This window comes from Muntiacus reevesi, chromosome 6 (genome assembly GCF_963930625.1).
Source record: "Muntiacus reevesi chromosome 6, mMunRee1.1, whole genome shotgun sequence".
Lineage (NCBI taxonomy): Eukaryota > Metazoa > Chordata > Mammalia > Artiodactyla > Cervidae > Muntiacus > Muntiacus reevesi.
Window position 1 is genome coordinate 62,730,879 of NC_089254.1, and position 22,153 is coordinate 62,753,031.

General features: G+C 45.2%; 1 protein-coding gene across 1 annotated transcript in view; it reads right to left on the reverse strand.

Moving 5' to 3' along the window:
- Window positions 1-14,500, reverse strand: part of MTURN (maturin, neural progenitor differentiation regulator homolog) — a 32,251-nt gene extending 17,751 nt beyond the window's left edge. The window contains exons 1-2 of the mRNA XM_065938786.1: window positions 14,094-14,500; window positions 2,339-2,461 (exon numbers count right to left, since the gene is read on the reverse strand). Of these exons, the coding sequence (XP_065794858.1) occupies window positions 2,339-2,461; window positions 14,094-14,255 (285 nt within the window). The 5' untranslated portion in view covers window positions 14,256-14,500. The remainder of the gene's footprint in view (window positions 1-2,338; window positions 2,462-14,093) is intronic.
- Between the last annotated feature and the right edge of the window lie 7,653 nt (window positions 14,501-22,153).

Below are 22,153 nucleotides of genomic sequence, written 5' to 3' on the forward strand. Positions count from 1 at the left end.
CAAGTGCTGACTGGGTGTTCAGTAAATACAAATTGAATGGATGAAAGTGGGACAGACCAGTATCTGTAAATCCAGAATCTATTTTGGATGAGTCAGGCTTAGAAAATGAACAAACAACAACAAAAAGAATTAGTTGAACAAATGATCCTAATCAGACAGAGTGACAAAGGCCATTTAAAATTCCTCTTCTTATAGTGGTGGATTAAGTGATCCTGGTCAGGACCAACTCTTCCATAGAGAACTAAAAAAGCTGGATTCAATGTGAAAGATGCCTTCTTAATTATACTGAGAATTAGTATCCACAGACGTAGCCTATCATAAAAAGTTGCTTTTGTCCTGAGGACATCTGCTGTTCTCAAAGAAACTACTGCCTGCTTGGCCTACTCTAAGAGCTAGGGAAACCAAAGTCAACAAAGGAACTTCTGTGACAAACCATCCTTGCTTTAGGCTAGGATCCCAAAAGTCTATGCTATGGTCTGAATATTTATGTTTTCCCCTCCAAAGTCAAATGCTGAAATCCTAACCCTCCAGGTGATGATATTAGAAGGTGGGCCCTTAGGGAGGTGATTAGATCATGAAGGTAGAGTCCTCATAAATGACCGATTGCCCTTATAAAAGAGGCTCTTGGGTTCTCTCTCTCTCTCCTTCCACCATATGAGGTTCAATGAAAAGATGGCCACCTGTCTAGGAAGTGAGCCCTCACAAGATACCAAGTCTCCTGGCATGCTGGTCTTGGATTTCCAGCCTCTAGAACAATGAAAAATAAATTCGAGTTTATAAGCCACCTAGTGTTTTGTTGTAACAGCCTGAATAGACTGAGTCTGCTCTCAGAACAAGAAGAAACCAGGCCTGCAACCTGGCTTTGCATCACCTGGAGAGTTCTAAGAACTACAAGTCTTAAATTGTTTGAAGGTGGTCTCCAACTGAATCTGCTCTGGAGGAAAGTACCATTATCTTAGGCCTCAATTTATCCTGATATATAAATTTTCAAATACAAATATTCAAATTTTCAATACACAGAGATAATCCAACACACAAAGAAACAAGATACCAGGAGGGGGACCCAGTGAAAACAAAAGATGACAAAACAGACTTCAAAATTTTGAAACACTGGAATATCCCAAAGTCTCTTATGCAGCTAAGCCTACCATGTTCAGAGAAACAAAAAACAAATTTGAAGATTCCAAGAAAGGAATGGATACTAGGGGTTTCCCTGGTGGGCCATGGGTCAGTGGTAAAGAATCCCCCTGCCAATGTAGGAGACACGGGTTCAATCCCTGATCAGGGAAGATCCTCAGGCCTAATCACAGGCCTCAGAGCAACTAAGTCCATGTGAGATTGAGCCTGTGCTCAAGAGCTCGGGAACCACAACTACTGAACCCATGTGCTGCAAGTACCAAACCCCGCACACGCTAGAGCCTGTGCTCCGCAACAAGAGAGACCACCACAGTGGGAAGCCCGAGCTAGACTAGTTCCTCCCACAACTAGAGGAAGAGCCCCTGCTTACTGCAACTAGAGGAAAGCCAGAGCAGCAACAAAGACCCAGCACAGCCAAAAAAAAAAAAAAAAAAAAAAAAAAGAAGTAGATACTATATTAAAAGATTTGAAAAAAAATGGAAATTCTAGAGCAAATAACCTTGAATGTGTAGAGTGCTTACAGTGGGCAGGGAACTGAGCTTGGGGGAAATGTCACATAATCTGACTTTGTCTTCCAATAAAGAGAGAGAAGTAGTTTATAAAATAGGGGTGAGTATTCATTTCATGTGTTTTTCAGTTAGAATGAAACAAGCCGGCAGCTAACCACAGACATCCAGATTCCTAAATCCTAAGGAGGCTGGGGGGCGGGGGTAGGGGGTGAGGAAGCAAGCTCTCTACAAGAGACTTTATCAAAAGAGAAAAGAACAACTATCTAGTTTCTTCGTCTGCATATCCATCCACATGAGGGTACATCCTTTATACAGCCTTCCGGCAATTTCCTATTACAAGAGAACCTCCATAGTACTTGCAAGCATTTTGGTTTTAAGTCTACTGGATGAGAACCGGAATACTCGGTTGTCTCATAAAAGACTGTGTGCTTCCCACCCAATCAGAGACTCTTAACTCAAGGGATGCTAGAAATAACCATCATCCTTGCAACAAACAGCTGTGTCACATCCCGTTCCCCCTCCCTCTCCGCCTTCAGCCTCCCTCCACGAACTGCTATCTTTAAGCCACAGGGCAGACAAGAGAAAAACAATTAGTCATTCCAGGTTTTGCCCACTTTCCCCACAATCCGTGTTATTCAGAGCACAGTCACTGGAGACAATAAGATGGCTTTGGAAGCCAAGCAGGCACCTACAGGTCTGAAAGACTTGAAGACTTTTTCCAAGACTTCATGGAGCGTCTTCTTGCCGCAGGAGGAGATGTAATCCTGTGCTAGCTGCAAGAAAGGCAGGCAGTCTTCACTCTCACTCCACACGTGCTGCGTGCCCACCGGTAAGGGAAAGGAGAAAACAAAGACACACAGTTATTATACTCAGTCTGAAATACACAAAACCAAGAAGATTTTTTTTTTCAATTATGTGAATTCGAAGGCGGCCTCCATTCCAGAGTAAAAATCCATACAGTTATTCTTGATTTGTTTGTATCAAAGGCAGAAGATGAATACCCTGCAGAAACCCCCCCATGCTCCTGGTTCATATCTCACCTGCTCAATTTTCCATCAGACCTGCCCATACATAGTAAAAGGGCAGGAGGATCAATATTTCCCCACCCGTGATTTCCAATGTCCCTCTCCTGATGCTGGCAAAGGGTGGCTTTAAAGTGGGAGGGAGGAGAAACCAAGAGCTTGCATAATCCTTACCACTACCTTCAGCAATGGCTGAAGGATTAAGTAGGCAGAGTTTGTAACTGCTTACTCGGAAACATTCTTTACCCAGATTAGCCTGAGACTGGGGGCGATGGTCAATTTACTTCAAAATGAAAATTTAGGAGGACATATGGAAAAGTCATCCCTAGTTACCAGGAAACAAAGGCTCTCTGAAATCTCACCTTCCTTTAAAATGCTTTAAGAAGACATCGCAGGGCTTCCCTGGAGGCGCAATGGTAAAGAATCCACCTGCCAATGCAGGAGATGTGGGTTCAATTCCTGGGTCAGGAAGATCCCACATGCTGTGGAGCAGTGCCACAACTAATAAACCTATCTTCCAGAGCCCAGGAGCTGCAACTCTAGAGCCCATGTGCAGCAACTATCAAAGCCCCTGCACCTAGAGTCTGTGCTCTGCAACAAGAGAAGCCTGTGCAACTAGAGAGCAGCCCCACTTGCCTCAACTAGAGAAAAGCCCATGTAGCAATAAAGACCCAGCAAAGCCAAAAAAATAAAAATAAATAAAGTAAAAATTATATATATATACATATATATATATATATAAGAGAGCAATGTACCCAAGCAACACTTTGTGATGTTAACATGCACCAGGGGAAACTGATTTAGGCTTTATTTTTTCTTAGACTAGACAAGTTTTTTTTTTTTTCTTTCCCACATGAGGATATCCATTTTAGCACATCTTTAAGACTTGGCTAGTTTCTCCCATAAATGTTCAAGGATCTGGAATAAGCCCAAGAAACTGGTTAGAGAGATGAAGATGCAGAAGCCCCCTGCTCTGCATATCTGAGCAGCAGGATGGGGGTAGGGATTACTGAAGACCAGGATAACATCAGGGTGTCAGTCAGGTACCGAGCATCGCTGTTTACAGGGGCCGGATCAATGACAGCTCAACACTGCTGAAAAGTGGAGAGAAGAGGAAGATGTCTGGCAGTTGAGAGCAAGGGACAAGATCAATTGAGAGAAATGGCCGATGTCACACACATACTTACCCCTGCTATTAATACAAATGATTAGAGCATCACCCCAGAAAGTCACATGCCCAACATGCAATAAACAAATTTCCCCGTCTTCCTTTTTACTGCAGGATCTTCAGGAACTGGAAAGAACTGGAAACGCTGCTCAGACTCAAGAGAGAATAACATGCTGCTAATATGCCATCTTTACAGCCCAATTATCTGTGTTTCACAGATGTGAGAGTCCAATCCTGATACAAGCTGCTCTACTTCCAGCAGACTTCTAGAGTAGCTTCCTCCTTGACCTAATAAAGACACCTTCTAGAGTCTCTAACTTTAGAGAACAGCTCAAATATGATTCACTATTAAGTGGAGGCCCTTGAAGTTGTCGAGTCACTGAAATGACAGTCATGTAATAGTCTCTTGCATTGTACAAAAAGCATAATAGTAGGAAGTGCCTTTAAATCCATTATTGCACTTGATTCTTAGTAGGGATTCAGCAAGAACAATAAAGTTCACTTTAATACAAGTTTGGCTCAACACCTATTTTCAAACTCAAATTTTAAAAGTTCTGGCATATTTCAAGTTCTTATCCAAGTCAGAGATGGGATTAATACCTAGCACCACACAATGAAAAATCCTAAGCCTGCCTTCTTCCCTAGACTTGTTATGAAGATTACAGAGAAAGTAAAAAGTCAATTAAGTACCTAGTACAGTGCCTGACTGGCAGATAGTACAATAGATAGTCAATAAATGGTGACTCCAAGTCCCCTATTTCCCCTTTTGCATTTGCAGGAGCATGGTGTTGGGGGATTTCCACCTGCAGTAATGTGAAATCAGCCTATGTGACTTCACTGAGACCACTATCCAAGGCAACTCGGGTTAGAATTAATTCAGAAGCAGGTGTATCTATGAAAACCTTGTATTTTTTTTACAAATATAGCTTATTTTTTAACTATCCTTTTTTTAAAAAAAGTATTTTAAGTTATAAATTAAGGAAATAAATTAAGAAAAGTATATCACTCTAAGTGTTAGTCACTCAGTCATGTCCAACTCTCTGTAATCCCATCGATTGTAGCCCATCAGGCACCTCTGTCCATGGGATTCTCCAGCCAAGAATAGTGGAGTGGGTTGCCATTTCCTTCTCCAGTATCACTCAAACTGTAACAGAAATCACAGTGTATCCACCACTGCCTGGCAATCAGTTTCTTCAGTTTAAGTGTTTCTAGGGCATCTACAGCCTCATGCAGGGGGAGGTTATTCATGCCACCATTTTCATTACTCCACTTTTGGAGCTGTTGATCTATGAATACATTGGAGAAGAAAGACTTGCAAGCATGTCTCCTAACTCACTTCAGTCATGTCTGACTCTTATGTGACACCATGGACTGTAACCCACCAGACTCCTCTGTCCATGGGATTCTCCAGGCAAGAATACTGGAGTGGGTTACCATGCCCTCCCTCCAGGGGATCTTTCTGACCCGGGGATGGAACCTGCATCTCCTGCAGCTCCTGCACTGCAGGCAGATTCTTCACTGCTGAGCAACCAGGGAAGCCCTAGAGAAGAAAGACTTAACACCTACAAAAGGACTTTCTGTCCATTCTCCCTAAATTTCCTTGCCGTGGCTTTCTAACTTATCTAACTTATCTAACTTACCAAATTTCCAGCAGTGTTGGTTTTCTTGTTTTAGAAAAGTTTTAACTGAATCCCTGCCCATATGATAACCTGACGGAGCAGGGGGTTTGGAATGAGACAAAACCGGGTGTACACAGCCACTTATAAGACATCACTTACTAAATGCCAATTATTTCATATCCATTGTATCTCATAACAAAAGGTATTCAGTTTTACTTACTGAAACTGCCCCCTTCTAAGACTAGTCATGGCAGTCAGTGAAAATCTACAGAATACAAGGTAGGATGAACCAAAAAATAAGTCTGTAGTTGGGAAAAAACAGACAAAGGGAAAACAACAGGAGAATCATATAAAAACCAGTGAGATCAGGACAACAGTGCCAGGTAAACAAGCCTGGCACATGCCATGGTTGGAACACAGATTGGCTGCCACTGCTTTGCAGACGCCTATGCAAAGAAAGACAAGCAACCAGTGACCCGAAGCAGTGCCCACATACAAAACAGACCAACTCTTCAGAACTAACAGGAATGGGACTAGGGGCAGGAGCGCTGTAGTTGCTGTTCAGTCGCTAAGTCGTGTCCGACTCTGCGACCTCATGGACTCCTCTGTCAGGCTCCTCCGTCCCTGGGATTCCCTAGGCTAGAACACCTGAGTGGGTTGCCATTTCCTTCTCCAGGGGCAGGAGGGTTACTCTTAGAAAATTAGAGAGGCCTATTCCAAAACCAGGGGAGGGCAGAGAGACGATGTGGTGGCTGGGCTAAAGCACCTGAAAGCAGTATCTGGGGTCTAGCCTTGTACAGAGACAAACGGGAACTCGACCCCGAGTCCGGCACCGCGGGGCATGGCCCACTTGGAAAATATCTTCAGCATGAGAAACCAAACACCCACTCTGGCCATAGAAAAACTATAGCAAGAGGTCAGAGAACCTGTGGCTCTGAACAATGTTAACTCCTTGGCAAACACACATCTGGGAACAGAATGTACTGAACTTCCAATCTGGTAGTTAGAGCCAAGGCAGATCACAGACATGGACTGTTACAATATTAGAAATGCCAAGAAAAGGCTTCACAAAGGAGGGGAAAGGGTGATTCTTAAGCCTTAGAGTCCATCTCAGTCACCCGTGCTGTGCTGTGCTCAGTCACTTCTGACTCTTTACGGCCCCATGGACTGCAGCCCACCAGGTTCCTCTATCCGTAGGATTCTTCAGGTAAGAATACAGGAGTGGGTTGTCATGCCCTCCTCTAGGGGATCTTATCGACCCAGGGATCTAACCCAGGTCTCCCGATTTGCAGGCAGATTCTTCACTGTCTGAGCCACCAGGGAAGCCCTCTCAGTCACCTGGAGGCTTATCAAAACACCATAACTGGGTTCCACACGGGAGTTTCTGACACTGCATTTCCAACAAGTTCCAGGTGATGCTTATGTTGCTGGTTCTGGAACCACCATTTGAGGACAGAACAGAACTGTGACTAACCACATATTTGAGGACGGGCATTACATTACTTTGCTGACAAAGGTCTGTCTAGTCAAAGCTATGGTTTTTCCAGTAGTCATGAATGGATGTGAGAGTTGGACCATAAAGAAAGTCGAACACTGAAGAACTGATGCTTTCGAACTGTGGTGTTGGAAAAGACGACTGAGAGTGCCTTGGACTGCAAGGAGATCAAACTGGTCAATCCTAAAGGAAATCAATCCTAAATATTCATTAGAAGGACTGATGCTGAAACTGAAGCTCCAATACTTTGGCCACCTGATGCAAAGAGCCGACTCATTAAAAAAGACCCTGACGCTGGGAAAGGCAGGAGGAGAAGGGGACAACAAAGGCTGAGATGGTTGCCTGGCATCACTGACTCGATAGACATGAGTCTGAGCAAGCTCTGGGAGATGGTGAAGGAAGCCTAGCGTGCTGCAGTCCATGGGTGGCAAAGAGTCAAATATGACTGAGCAACTGAACAACATTACATTAAAAGGGCTTCCCAGGTGGCTCAGCAGTAAAGAATCCACCTGCAATGGAGGAGACACAAGCGATACAGGTTCAACCCCTGGGTCAGGAAGATCCTCTGGAGGAAGGCATGGCAAGCCACCCCAGTATTCTTGTCTGCAAAATCTCATGGACAGAGAAGCCTGGAGGGTTACAGTCCATGGGATCACAAAGAGTTGGATACAACTGAAGCAACATAGCATGCACTCATTACATTAAAAAAAACACACAAAAAAACTAAATGCCATTATTGACTAAAACCACTTCCGATTCTCAGGACAGCCTGGGTTGCAGTGAAGCAGCCCCAACTTGTGCCTGCCCTGAGCAGCCTACTCTTTCCTATAGATTCCTGCCCATTTGGAGCTGAAAATCCCCAGTGAGAACTCTGATTTCAGCACATGTCATCTGTGGCCCTTCTTTCTGGCATTAAGTTGGGTCAGAGTTTATTATCAAATCTCGTCTGGTTTAAGACAATAAAACAATGTCAACTGCAAACAGGAAAATGAGCACCTTTCTGTTTTCTGTAGTAGAGATAAGAAAATCTAGCTTATCCAAGAATGGAATTAGATTATTAAAGTAATTCAAACGACAAACACCTTTTTGATCAGTCTGTATGCTCCTACTGTTCTAACACTTGTGGGGATGGCGCTTGACTTCCTGGTGCTTAGGCAGAGTTGGGGATGGCAGGGAGCTAAGAACACACGCGCTGTCTTCCCAGGACTCAGTTATCTGTGTCAAAGGGCCATTGTGAAGCACCTTAGTCTCACCACGTGGGTTATCTGCTGCCAGCAGTACTGGGGAGTTCATTTTAAGTTGGTAGGGCTTAACCCAAAACTGACTGCTACCCACATAAGAGGTGAGGTAAGAGTGACAAGCCATCTCATGACAGCCAGCATTATTTCCGAACATGCCTGACCAAACCTCCAATCTGCTCTTGGTGTCAAACACCGATCTGGTTTATCAAGGAGGAATCTGAGACTCAGAAAGCTTAAGCAACTTGTCTGTGGTCACACAGGAAGTAATGGGCAAAGCCAGGATATCAAGAGAGATGTCACGCTTTCAACCTGAGCCTTAGCTCCTTCCTTTGTAAGTCAAAGAAAATAATAATACCCCCAGGGTGGACATGGGTTTCCCAGGTGGCGCAGTGGGAAAGAATATGCCTGCTAAACAGGAGCTGCAGGAGACAAAGGTTCCATCCCTGGGTTGGGAGGATCCTCTGGAGGAGGGCATGGGAACCCACTCCAGTATTCTTGCCTGGAGAATTCCATGGATAGAGGGGCCTGGTGGGCTACAGTCCACGGGGTTGCAAAGAGTCAGACATGACTGAGCTACTAAGCACAGCAGGGTGGTTATAAAGATTTCAGATTTCAAGAGAGGGACTTCCCTGGCAGTCCTGTGGTTAAGACTTTGCCTTCCAATGCAGGGATGTGTGGGTCTGATCCCCTGTAGGGGAACTAAGATCCTAAGATTCCACATGCCACACTGGCCAAAACACCAAAACATAAAACAGAAGCAATATTGTAACAAAGTCAATAAAGACTTTAAAAATGGTCTACATAAAAAAAAAAAAATCTTAAAAAAAAGGTTCCAGAGATAAACTGCCTCTCATTTAGCAGAGGCGGATGAGTGCTTATGTCTTCTCCCCCTTACTTGAATTTATATGAGCAGATATTTACTCTCCTTGGGATTACCACTCCATGAATGATAAAGGATGTATCTTTTTCCCTGATGTAATCTCTCTAGATGAATGATACATGGTCACCATAGGAAGCTTTACAGTCTACCACTACTGCTCATTTAACGTGCAAATAAAGTGATATAGGTATGATTATACCCATTAGACAGAAGAGGAAACTGAGAATAGGGTTTAAATTGAACAAGACAAGGCCTTCTCTCCACTATACCACCATGGAAACATGATGATGCAACCTCATTCAAACAAGTTGTATCTTCTTTCTCCAAAATAAAAAGGTTGTTATTTAGTCACATAGTTAATAATAGAGACAGGCCTAGAATGAAAATGGGGATTATATCTATATATATACACATATAAAGTCACAGTTATAGGGACACACACAAAATTAAATCACACAGTTCTTCTATAAATAAAACATTTTTCTTTAATATTATGACAACGGCTATCTTTGTTTTGTATTGAGGAGGGATTAAACTATACATGTAGAACCAAACATGTTGTGAATGGTTGGCAGGACAATAAGGGAGCGCCCCCACCCCCACCCCCACCGTCAGCAGCAGGGAGAGGCTGGGCAGTGGGCTTTGTTTCCAGAGAGCTCTTTTCTCCAGGACGAGGCGAGGAGGGAAAGCAGCTGGTGCTGCCATGCCCAAGAGCACGTGCCCCTCTGTCCGTCTGGCATGTTAGTGGCTGCCAACGCCCCATTCCTCAAGCCTGACCGAGCCCTGGGGACCTTTCGAGCGGGCAGAGGATGGGGCGTGCCGCCTGTCTAAGCTCTTGGCACCCTCCCTATGACACCCGAAGAGCCAGGCAGGGTAGCCGTGTCCCTGAACCCCCAGCACACACAGAGCACTGGCAGCATTTTATCCCAGGACCTGAACTCCTCAGCCATCCGTAGAGACAGACTTGAATGAGCAGCAGTTTGCAAAGGGACCACATGGCCTGTAAAGCAAGCAGGGGAAGGAGTTCACAAGGGGCCCAGGAGCTGCCAAAGAGAGGACAGACAAAAAGAAGTCCTTGTTCCTAGGCCCCAGCCTGATCCTGTCCAGGAGACCTTCTGCATGATGGAAGGGACAGCCCTCTGGGCTTTGGCTCAAGTCCTGACTCTGTCACTTCTTACTGGCATAGTCCTGGCTGAGTCCTTACAGTTACTAGCCTCGGTTTCCTCACCTATAAAATAGGGGTATATTAATACCCACCTTACAGAATTTTTGTGAGGCTCAATAAGAAATAGCCCTTGAACCCAAGTCTGAATCGGGTCCCCTGTTGTCATCCTTGTGGTGCCAGGTATTCAGTACAGGGCTACCATCTATTAGATGTAGGGAAGTTAGTAAACCTTGCTTGGCTTCAGTTTTCTCATCTGTAAAGTGGAGATAATTATAGAAAGTGGCTTCTGAGATTACTAAAATTAAATGGGTTCATACATACAAAATCTGATACATGGTAATTCACACTTAAGTGGTAGCTGTCTTTGAAGCTGTCACTCTTGAAATTTAACATGTTTTCTATACTAGGCTATTATTCATTCATTCATTCTTACAAACATGGATTGAATATCTATCACATGTCTGGCATGTTTCGAGTGCTGCCATACAGGGATGAGTAAGACAAGCGCTCATGAAGCTAACAGGCTAGTGGGCCAGGCAGAAAATAAGCAATGGACTATCAAGTATTAGTGAGTGCTATGGTAAGAATAAAAGAGGGTGAAGTAAGGGAGTATAAAGGTTTCTCCCAGGCTGCAATGGTATAAAGAAAGGAGCTATGTAAGGATGTGGGGGAAGAGTGTTTTAGGCAGAGGGAACAGCAGACGCAAAGGCCCTAAGGCAAGAATGAGCTTGGTTTCTCTAAAGACCAGAAAGGCCAGTGTGGCAGGAACACACTAAGCCAGGGGGAAGAATGGGCCAGGATGAGGTCAGAGAGGCGGCAGGAGACAGATCATGTGGGGGCTTGAAGCCGGGAAAGCTTAGGTTTTATTGCAAAAGTGATGGGAAGTCAGTTTAGGAGAGGGAGGGAGTGGTGAGAACACAACCTGCCGTTTTATCAACATTTTAAATAGATCCAGAGGGACTGCTATGTGGAAACTCTGCCTGAGAGTTGTTAACATCATCCCCATTTTAGGTACTGTTCTCAAACAAGTCCGCTAGGGAGGTACTAATATCATCTCTATTTTACAGATGTGGAAGTCATGACAGAGAGGGGTTAAACAACTTCCTCCAAGGCACAAAGTTCAATGTGGGGAGCTGGGGTGAAAGCTCGAGTAGCCTGCCCTAGAGCCTGTGGCCCTAGGCATTATACCACACTGTTTCTTAGATGAAGAGAATGGCCCCATTCTAAGTAGCCCTGGCCAGGTACAGAGTGAGCACTCAATAAATGCTTGTTAAATGAATGAATGATATAAAAACACTTTGTAAACTGAGAAATGCTATGTAAATATTCTTATTGTTAACAAATCCTTCAGATTACAAGGATTCCATTCATCTCAAATTTCTTCTAATACTTAGCAGATTTTCCTGGGAAAAAGAAATGAACAGAGGTAGGACATTTTCTTCATGTTTGAGTTTCTTTAACTAGAGGCAAACAGCATCTTGACAAACCTGGTCTGCAAATCTGAGGCAAGGTTTTGGGCTAAGAAAACTCCAGTGTTTGGCATCTTGTTTATTATGGCCTCTAGAAACTGAAAAGGTCCAGTCTGCCCAATTACTCCCCGCACCCTCTCCCCCACCACCACTTTCTTTCTTTCCTATTTATTTCATTTAATTGTCAGTGAATCAATACTTTCAAAAGAAATAATTCCAAGTATTTCATGCATACAGATGGAGATTTAAAATGTAATATGACTGGCTTTGAAAAAGGCCAGATAGACTTCATGTTTCTGAATGATGGTTTGCTAAACAGATTCAAATCAAGAGAATAGCCTTGCTTTTCTTCACCCACTTAGTGTCTTTGAAATGTCTCCTGCAGTGACAGCAGGATGGCTGTGTGGAACCGTGAGTTCTGGAGCCATGAGTGATTCCTGCCCCATCTCACACAGTAAGGAGGGCGAAAGGTCACTGGCAGACCAAGGAAGCCCAGGGGTGGAAGGGACTCCTAGTCAAACCCTAAACACTGCAATTATTTGGATCCTGGTGCCCTTTCCACTACATCTCTGGCACTTATTCATACTTTTACTATGGAGTAAATCCCTTTTTTAATGATCTTCCACATTGACAAACAACACTTACTTATTTTAACTACAGTTAACAGTGTTCTTACATACATTTATACCTTTCTTGCAGTTTACAAATATCTCCGATGGAGGCATTCTGATTAACCTCATTTTACAGGTAAGAAATTGAGGCTCTTAAAGAGACACGTTCTAAACTCTGGGGAACCCCAGATCTCTGACCCAAATTTGTGGGGCCCTTGCTGTGCAGGTGAGACTGTCAGGTGCATTATCTATCCGATCACCTGGGGCTTGGTGTTATACCCATTTTTCAGATGTGTACACTGAGCATTTTTAAAACATTAAAATGCGTTTGACCAGAGTCACTGCTGTCACAAGTCAAATTTGACTGTCACTCAAGGCTATCCCTCTTCTAGAGGGTCAGGAGGCTGGGGCCTGGTGAGTCGCTCACCTTTGTGGAGTGGAGTGAAGTGGTGGGAGGGGCATGCTTCATGTTAAGTCACATAGAGGACTTCATCTCTCTGGGGCCAAGAAAATCACACTAACTCCTTGTCGAACTTTCTGTGGCAGTTGGGGTGCACGACAGCCTGGACTTTGAACCAGCTTCGTCTCACCCCACCTGAAGAGCCAGCGCCAGGCCGCGCCTCTGCACTGCCCCACCTCCGTCCCCAGGGGCGGCAGCAGCGCCAGCTCCAGGCTCAGGCCAGCAACTCAGGCCGGTAACCTGAGCCCATAGCCGCCTCCATCTTACATGTAGGGACCATTATTTTTTCTCCCGTCCTTACAAATACTTCATGGAACGCCATCCTCGCCCAGTCTCCACACCTCCCACCCCAATTCCCCGGCCCTCTACCTCCCCTTCCTCAACTGCCAGCGCCAAGATCCCAAGTGAGGGCAGGATAAGAAGTCGAGAATTTGGACACCGCAGTTTCAGGTCCAAGTCCCTCCGAGCCCGGGGCGGGGCGGGGCGGGGAGGTGGGATAGGGAGGCGGAATTTCACCCCCATCTGGAAAAATCGAAAGGTTCTGGCAGGGCCCAGGCCGCTGCCTCAGCTGGACAGAACCTTTCGGGCTCCACACATCTCGTTGGAAGCTCACAGAGGAGCAATGGAAGCACGAGAGGAAAGGGGGCTAGGCGTGCCTCTGTGTGTGAGTGTGTGTGTGTGTGTGTGTGCGCGCGCGCACGCGCGTGTGCCTTTTTAAGATCCGGGGTGTAATTCTGCAAAGATGGTCCAGGAGATGGGGCATCGCTAGTGTGGACAGAGGCTTTGTGTCTTAATACCACTGAGAATAACATGGGGAGAGGGGTCGGGATGAGGGTTCTCTCGGGCGGGGAAACTCGAGGAGTTGTGTCTGCGCATTGAGAGGGTAACGGGATTCCTCACCCGGACGGGACGCCTGGGTGGAGGAAGCTCCGGACTCCGGATCCTGCGGGAGTGAAGGGTCCGTGCGCCCCGGCCCGGACTGGCGCTAGGCGGAGACATCCTCGGAGATGCTCTAGCCGAACACTGCGCTCGAGCCGCGAGGTCGCGTCCCGGAAACTGCCCTCCCTAGCCCAGCTTCCCGGATTCTAAGGATGCCCCTGCCTGCCTCCTACTGGCCTCACCCGGAGTGCTGACCCCAACGCGCCAAGCTCAGGGGCTCGCTTGGCTGAGCGCGGAGCCTTGGGGGTGCCTGCGAGCGGTTACGCCCCCCCACCTCACGCCCCACCGCCTCCCCGGCGAGCGTGAGCCGGGGCGCAGGGTAGCGGCCGCGCGACCACACTCCCGCGCGCTGCGGCGGTCCCTCCCCCGAGCACTCACAAAATTGTCCCCGCAGCCGTTGTCCGGACACAACACGTAGAAGGAGACGCCGGGATCGGCGTAGAAATCCATCCTGCGCTCGGTCTCCTCGGTGGCGATGAGCTCGAAGGGCGTGTTGGAGCACCATTTCTCCGCAACGTCAGCCAGCTGCTGGAAATCCATCCTGGCCCGCCGCGCCCGCCGCTCCCTCAGCCTCCTCACGCGCCGCCCGCCTCCCGCTCCCTCCGCCGCCCGCCCTCCTCTCCTCCGGCGCCCTCCTCCGGGACGGGCAGCGCGCGGCTCTGTGGCTCTCGGGCAGGCGGCGGGGCCGGGCGGCTCGGGCTCCCTCCGGTCCCGGGGCTCCTCCCGGCGGGGACTGTTTACATGCTGTGTGTAACCGGGTGGGCGGTGGCCAGGGACTGCGCGGCGCCGCGCCCGGCTCCTCCCAGCTCCGCCTCTCCGCCCGCCCCTTTTCGGGCAGCCCGGGAGGCTGGCGCGGCCCGACCGGGGAGGTTGACAGTGGGCGTGGCGGGGCGGGACGGAGCACGGCTGAAGGCACCGGGTGCTCCGCGGACTCTCCTGTCTCCACCTGCCCCTTTTTTAAAAAACGAACCCGGAGCATCCCGGGGCCCTGAGGAACCTAGGGCCGCCCCGGCTCGTGACGTCATGGGATCCAGCCAATCACCGGAGTCTGAGGCCAACGCCGAGACCTGTGAGCCGGGTGACGTCACAGCGCGGGCCCGAAAACGGCAGCTCGCAGGTTAAGTGAAGCGGAGTTATCTGGATCGCGTTTATCTGGAGTTTGAAGGCCGGGAAAGCATTTTTCCCAATGAGACTGAAGTGTAGAGAAATTCACAGAACTGCAGATAACGTGTACCTTGTCTGAGGCTAGGAATGGAGGAGCTGAGAAAACCAAAGGGAAACAGAGCTTATCTTTTTCAGAAATCACAGCTCTGTCATCTGAATGATGTAAAGAAATGTTTTCCATAAATACATTTACTAGGCACTGAAATGAATGTCCGTTTGAAAAGGAAGATGAAAGTTTATGGATTTGAGAGGGTTTTTTTTTTTTTTGCATTAACATAAAGCTGAGTATTTCTAAAAATAAGCCTCATAAGTCTAGACTGAAGGCATGAGAAGGGGACAACAGAGGAGGAGATGGTTGGATGGGATCCCCGATTCAATGGACGTGAGTTTGAGCAAGCTCCGGGAGGTGGTAAAAGACAGGGAAGCCTGGTGTGCTGCAATCCGGTCGCAATGAGTCGGACACGACTGAGCGACTGAACAACCACAAATCTAGATTGAATAGTAATCACCTTAAATTCATACTGTAAAACCGAAAATGACCAACTGCTAATTTACGAGAGGAGAAATTACATTTTAAAACAAGAGTACAAGGTCCAACCATTGCACCTGTTGAATGTTCGATGGCTGCCAGGACCACACAGGCATTGCTGGATTGCAGAAAATGCATTGGACAGAGCCCTGGCCCACAGGAAGTGACTAAGTACTAGCAGAGACAGGGCAAATAGCATTCATTCCATAATACAAGCATCCAGTCAGCTTTTATCTTTAAAGTTGGTCTTCTGAAGCAAGCCTCATGCTAGTTCTAGGACTATAAATGTATTGTTGTTCAGTCGCTAGTATCTGACTCTTTGTAACCCCATGGACTGCAGCATGTCAGGCTTCCCTGGCCTGTGCTATCTCTGGGAGTTTGCTCAAACTCAGGTCCATTGATTCTGTGATGCTATCCAACCATCTCATCCTCTATCGCCCTCTTCTCCTGCCCTCAATCTTTCCCAGCAGCAGGGTCTTTTCTAATGAGTCAGCTCTTCACATCAGGTGGCCAAAGTATTGGAGTTTCAGCTTTAGCATCAGTCCTTCCAATGAATATTCAGGGTTGAGTTTCTTTAGGATTAACTGGTTTGATCTCCTTGCTGTCCAAGGGACTCTCAAGAGTTCCTCAGCACCACAGTTTGAAAGCATCAATTCTCTGGCACTCAGCTTTCTTTTTGGTCCAACTCTCACATCCATACATGACTACTGGAAAAACCATAGCTTTAACTTATACAGACCTTTGTTGGGAAAGTGATGTCTCTGCTTTTTAATATGCTGTCTAGGTTTGTCATAGCTTATTTTTCAAGGAACAAGCATCTTTGAATCTCATGGCTGCAGTCACCATCTGCAGTGATTTTGGAACTCAAGAAAATAAAATCTGCCACTGTTTCCATTTCCCTATCTATCTGCCGTGAAGTGATGGGACCAGATGCCACGATCTTAGTTTTTTTAATATAAATATTATGTAATTCCACTCTCAAAGAGCTAGCAGACTAGGCAAAGGAAGCTCATGACACCTTGAACTCACTTAAAACACCTTTTACTCAACAGAATTGATTCGGTTCTGGAAAGTTGTTTCTCTTGCCCATTTCTGGGATAGAAGTTCTTTTCCCCCTGACTTCCCTTAATGAAATCGAAGCTGCATTCCCATAGTGAAAGTAGAAAGTCCACTTAATCTTTTGATAGAGGAAGAGGCATGATAGAGATCACCCTAAAGGCTACTGGGGCATTGCATCTTATTTGATCTTTTTCCTGATGGGAGTTGTCCTTACATGGAAATTAGCCCTTATACATAACAATTTCATGACTTCAGTAATTTCTCAATCCCTTTAAAACAATTCAGTTCAGTGAACATTCATGGAGCATCTCTTGAGTAGCAGACAAAGACGCACAAGACCCAGATTTTGCCATCAACGAGTTTACAGACAGAACTAGGAAAGGTTCTAAGATGACCTTCAAGATTCCTTGTAAACCAAGATTCTTGCTATACATAGACGTTCTCCCAGTTATTCAAACAAACATGAATCTAGGTAATGCTGTGAGGGATTCTGTTCATGTAACCAAGGAGTCAAATCAACAGACCTCAAGATGGGGAGCTTGTCCTTGGTGGGCCTCCTCATGTAACCACATGGGCCCTAACAGGGGACTGGGCTTTTCTTGGAGATTCAAACCATGAAGCAGATTCATCATCAAATGGGATTTGTTCCCAACAGCTTTGATGATGGAGGGAGCTGCTTCATTGGAGAGGAGTGTAGATGGTCAATCCCTGACCATCAGCCAGCAAGTGAGACTTTAGTCTTACAACTGCAGCAACCTCAATGAGCTTGAAAGTAAATTTTCTGCAGAGGAGAACTTAGCCTGACTTGATTCCATGATTTCAGCCTTGGGAGAGCCTGAGCAGAGAAGTCAGTTATGCCTCGGCTATGCATAACTGATTTTGGACTTACAGAACTTCTGACTTACAGAACTGTGAGATAATTAATAGGTATTGTCTTAAGTTGCTAAGTTTGCTTTAATTTGTTCTGCAGCAGTAGAAAAGGAATACAGAGGACAGAGAAGGAAACTGGCACATGAATAAGAAAATTCAATCTGCTGTTGTGAATGTTACAAAATGTTGCTTTTTTTCTTTCCTTCTTTTAAATACAGACACCCCAAGATAGAGTCTTTAAATTTGAGACTAAAATATATAAAAGACATAGCTTTTCTTCTTTGGGGAAAGGAGGGAGTTTTACAAATACATGTGTTTCAAAATCCATCTATCAAGTGTGCTCCAAGTGATGGATGGCCATAAGTACAGAGTTTTAGGTATTTAACAAATACTTTTTGTCAGAAGATGAAAAATTCTTATGATGAAAAATAGAATTCTGAGTATAAAGGAATTGTTCAATAAATTGAATGCACACTGTTGTTTTTTATAGAAAGGCATTGAGTTAAAGATCAGAAACTTGAGCTCTGCACTGATTCCCACCTCAGTGAACTTAGGCTTCGTGTACATCTCCAACTTAATTGCCCTGAACCTCAGTTTTCTCTTCTGAAAAATGGTGACAAAAAATGAGATGAAGTATATAAAGTCCTTTTCCCAGAACCTGGCACATAGTATGAACGCAGTAAATGCCGTGATTATTGTTAATCTACTTCTTGGGAGTGATTTGTAGGAAGATCAGCTGGTGAATTTTAAAAGTAAAATTCAGGAGTGACATGAGAATGGTAGCAAGATGGGTACTGGTCACAGATGACGTGAAATCTCACTTTTTTCCTAAGCCTTTGGAGCAGAGTTTCTCAATAGCAGCACTGCTGGTATTTGGAGCTGGTATTTCTTTCTTGTAGGGAGTTATCTTTCTTGTAGGATGTTTAGTGGCATCCCTGGCATCTACCCACTAGATGCCCAGCAGCATTTCTCCCACTCCTCTCTGACATTGTGGCTACCAAAGATGTCTTAATTGCTCAGTTGTGTCTGACTCTTTGTGACACTTCGGACTGTAGCCCGCCAGGCTCCTCTGTCCATGGGATTCTCCAGCCAAGATTACTGGAATGGGCTGCCATTTCTTCCTCCAGAGAATCTTCCCCACCCAGGAATTGAACCTGTGTTTTCCTGCTTTGCAGGAGGATTCTTTACCAGCTGAGCCATCAGGGAAGCCCCCAAAATGTCTCCAGACATTGTTAAATGTTCCCTGGAAGCCAAAATCACCTCTACTTGAGAACCATAGATTTAGAGAGAGAAGTCTTGCACCTTTAAGGGAAAGGGTTATCACATAAAAGCAGTGGAAATTAGTCCTGCAATGTGAATCTTCAGAAGTTGCTTGGACCTTGATTTCTTTAAGGCAACTAAATCAGTTTCTTAGATAGGAAGACAAGTCACTCTGCTTCCCTCCTGCTTGGAGAGTCCTGTGAGGCATCCCATGTAGAGATGTATACGGGCTCCAGGTACAGGGCAGTGGTCATTCCAGAACTTCAGCCAGGTCTTTTGTGTAGCCCAGGAGTGAAGGGACATCAGGGACTGCTGAATCCCCTTTCCTGTTTTGCCTTTGGCCATTATTCAGAAGTAGAAGGAAAATTAAACATAGCTGCATTAGTGGGCAGAGAGTTGTGCAGGCTTCACTGCATTTAGAGAAATCTTTCTCTTCTTGTATATGAATCTAGACTTTTCTCCTGTTGAACCGCCATCTTTTGGAAATGTTGTTAAGGAGAGAAGGCATCTTCAAACCCCACGTTGGCTGGGAGTTCTCAGGAACCCGATTCAGAACTGCAAAACCCACCCTAGATTCTCCTACTCAAGCCAACTCTTCCACCCACCCCTGTTCCCAGGTCCTCTGTGGCTTTTATTCTAGTGTGAGCAATGCTGATTTGAATATATAATTGTACCTTTTATTTACTCCCACATTGTAAGTCCATTTAACTAACCCTACCATCTGGTAAATCTGCTTCATCCACACAGCCTCCTGGTTATGCTGTATGAGGAATGAGGCAGAACGGGAAGTGTGGCTGGTTCTGCATTCACCCTGTGAACTCAAGGTAGTTGCATTTTATCAAGAGGCACAGCAGATGTCAAGCTCCAGGAGGTGATGGTCAGTAGAGGGGTATGTGATTTGTCACAGCAGTGATGGGAGAGGTGAGAGGACCCCAGGATCTGGAGACAAAACCCCCAAGATGTCAACATAAGAGGGATAAGAGGGAGGGAGGCCCCGGAGGGAGGGGATATGTGTATACTTATGGCTGATTCACATTGTTGTGAGGCAGAAACCAACAAAACAATTGTAAAGCAATTGTCTTCCAATTAAAAATAAAAGAGGGATGAGAGCCATTTGTGTGCCTTCCCAATACACTCAAGAGAGGTGACACCTGGGCAGTGGGATGGGGAAGATAAATAGAGGGTAGTCTCTTGAGTTCAGCCCATGCTAAAGTTCATGTTTCATTGTAACTGGAGTTTGGGAAAAAATTAAATTGGAAGATCAGCAAAAATTAAAAATCTACATAAATGGGTCATTGTGACCCAAATACTCCATAAACCTGAGAAGGATTTTCTTCTGCATTCTTGCCCTCTGGCCAGAAAAATTCATTCCAAATTGTGTGTCTGAATCTGTCGATCTGAATTTCTACAAAATCTTTTCTTTTTTTTATTCCTCTAAAAGCTTTGCATCTAGAACTTGAGGAAGCTCTGGGTTACATAATTTGGCTACATTTGTCTTCAAAGCATGTCTATCTGGTCAGATTCATCGGATAAGCATTTTCCTTTTATGTATGTTAAAGGAAAATAAATTATTTCTATTTTATTTTTTAAAATTCATTTAATACACCTCAGTATTTTGTTTTGTCACTCCCCATCCTTGCCCTTACTCTCAACTAAAATAGTTTCTCAATTCCTTGCTTCTAAACATTTTCATTGCCTTCTTCCCTTATAACACACAAAACGTCCTTTTCAGTGATATCTCTTTGGTGGCTCTTCAAGAGAAATACAGATTTTATGGTGACAAAATGGTTGTTTTAATATTATTTTCTTTTCCCTTTCTGATCATGATTATAGTTTTGCCTTTATTTTGTTTGTCTGCAGAGGCTTATTAGGACCTAGTTGTATTAGCTCATTCTCTAGCAAGGTGTCCCAAGAGCATTACTAGAGAACTCCTACAAGGATGTAGATTTCCCTCTGGGAAAAGTCCTGTATTCCGGAAACTGGCAAAACCAGAAGCTGCTGTCCTTAAATTAGCAGGCTGATCTCTTATATATGTCCATTTAGTTAAGATATGATGATCTGGGTAATAGCATAGCTTGCTTTACTCCAGCCTTGCCCCAGTCTGAGGGTGTGCTTGTCCTCAGCTACAATGCCAGCAAAGTAGTTGATGAAAGAGTACAACTAAGATTTGTGACTTCCCTGGAGGCTCAGATGACAAATAATCTGCCTGTAATGCAGGAGACCCAAATTTGATCCCTGGGTTGGGAAGACACCCTGGAGAAGGGAATGGCTACCCATTCCAGTATTCTTGCCTGAAGAATCCCATGGACAGAGGAGCCTGGTGGGTGTGTGGGATCACAAAGTCGGACACAACTGAGCGGCTAACACTTTTACTTTTCAAGACTTAAGACACAATAGAACAGTTTGGGTGTTAGAAAGACTTTGCCACTTATTAACTGTGTGACCTTGGAAAGGTTACCCAATGCCTGTGAACCACAATTTCTTCATCTGTGAAAATGGGGTAAGGGTACATACCTTGTTGAACTTGTAAGAATCTGAGAAAATAAATATGTGAGTGTGTGTGTAGTAGGGGAAGATCATGCAAAGATCAGCAGAAAGCTTTTTAAAAAGTGAGAAATGACAACATATCCAAAGTTCTGATAGTAGGGGTCCTTGGTCTATAATGTGTGTAGAGGTACTGATTAAGTTTAGATCTTGTTACATTAAGTATCCACGTTTAAAAATTTCAGGTGAATCAGTTAGAAATTGCATTCAGCTAAATAATAAAAATCTTGACTAAAGTGACGAGACCAAGATCAGAATTGGTCTTTATTTCATATGAATAAAATCTGGAGGTGGGCAGTTCAGGGCAGATTTGGCCACTCCTTGGTCACTGGGGCTCAGGTTCTTTCCGCCCTACTATCCTGAGGGTGTAGCTTCCATCCTTAAAGTTGCCTCAGGGTGCATGATGCTTTCTGGAGTTCCAATTATCATACCCACATTCCAAGCAGGATAAAGGAAGAAAGAATAAAGGAATATAGGCCAACTGTCATTATTCTTTTCCTTTTTAAATTTATTAATTAGTTTATTTTCGGCTGTGCTGGGTCTTCATTGCTGTTCTGGCTTTCTCTAGTTATGATGTGTGGGCTTCTCATTGCAGAGATTTCTCTTGTTGCAGAACATGGGCTCTAGGGCATGGGGACTTCAGTAGTTGTTGTGCATGGACTCAGTTTCCCTGTGGCATGTGGGATCTTCCCAGACCAGGGATCAAACCCATGTCTGCTGCATTGGCAGGCAGATTCCCAACCACTGGACCACCAGGGAAGCCCCTGTCATTACCCTTTCAATGAGCCTTCCCAGATGTTCCAACCAACCAACTTCTCAGATACTGTGTCCCTTCTGTCTATGAGAGAAACTCAGAAATGCAGTTTTATTGCTAAGGGAAAAAAGAGAAAATGGCTATGGCAGAGACATCTAGCAGGTTCTGCCATAAAGGTAACTACTAAATACTAGCGAAAGGAGAAGAAACTTCCAAACAGATAGACAAGAAAATGGGGACCAAAGAAAGCCCACCAAT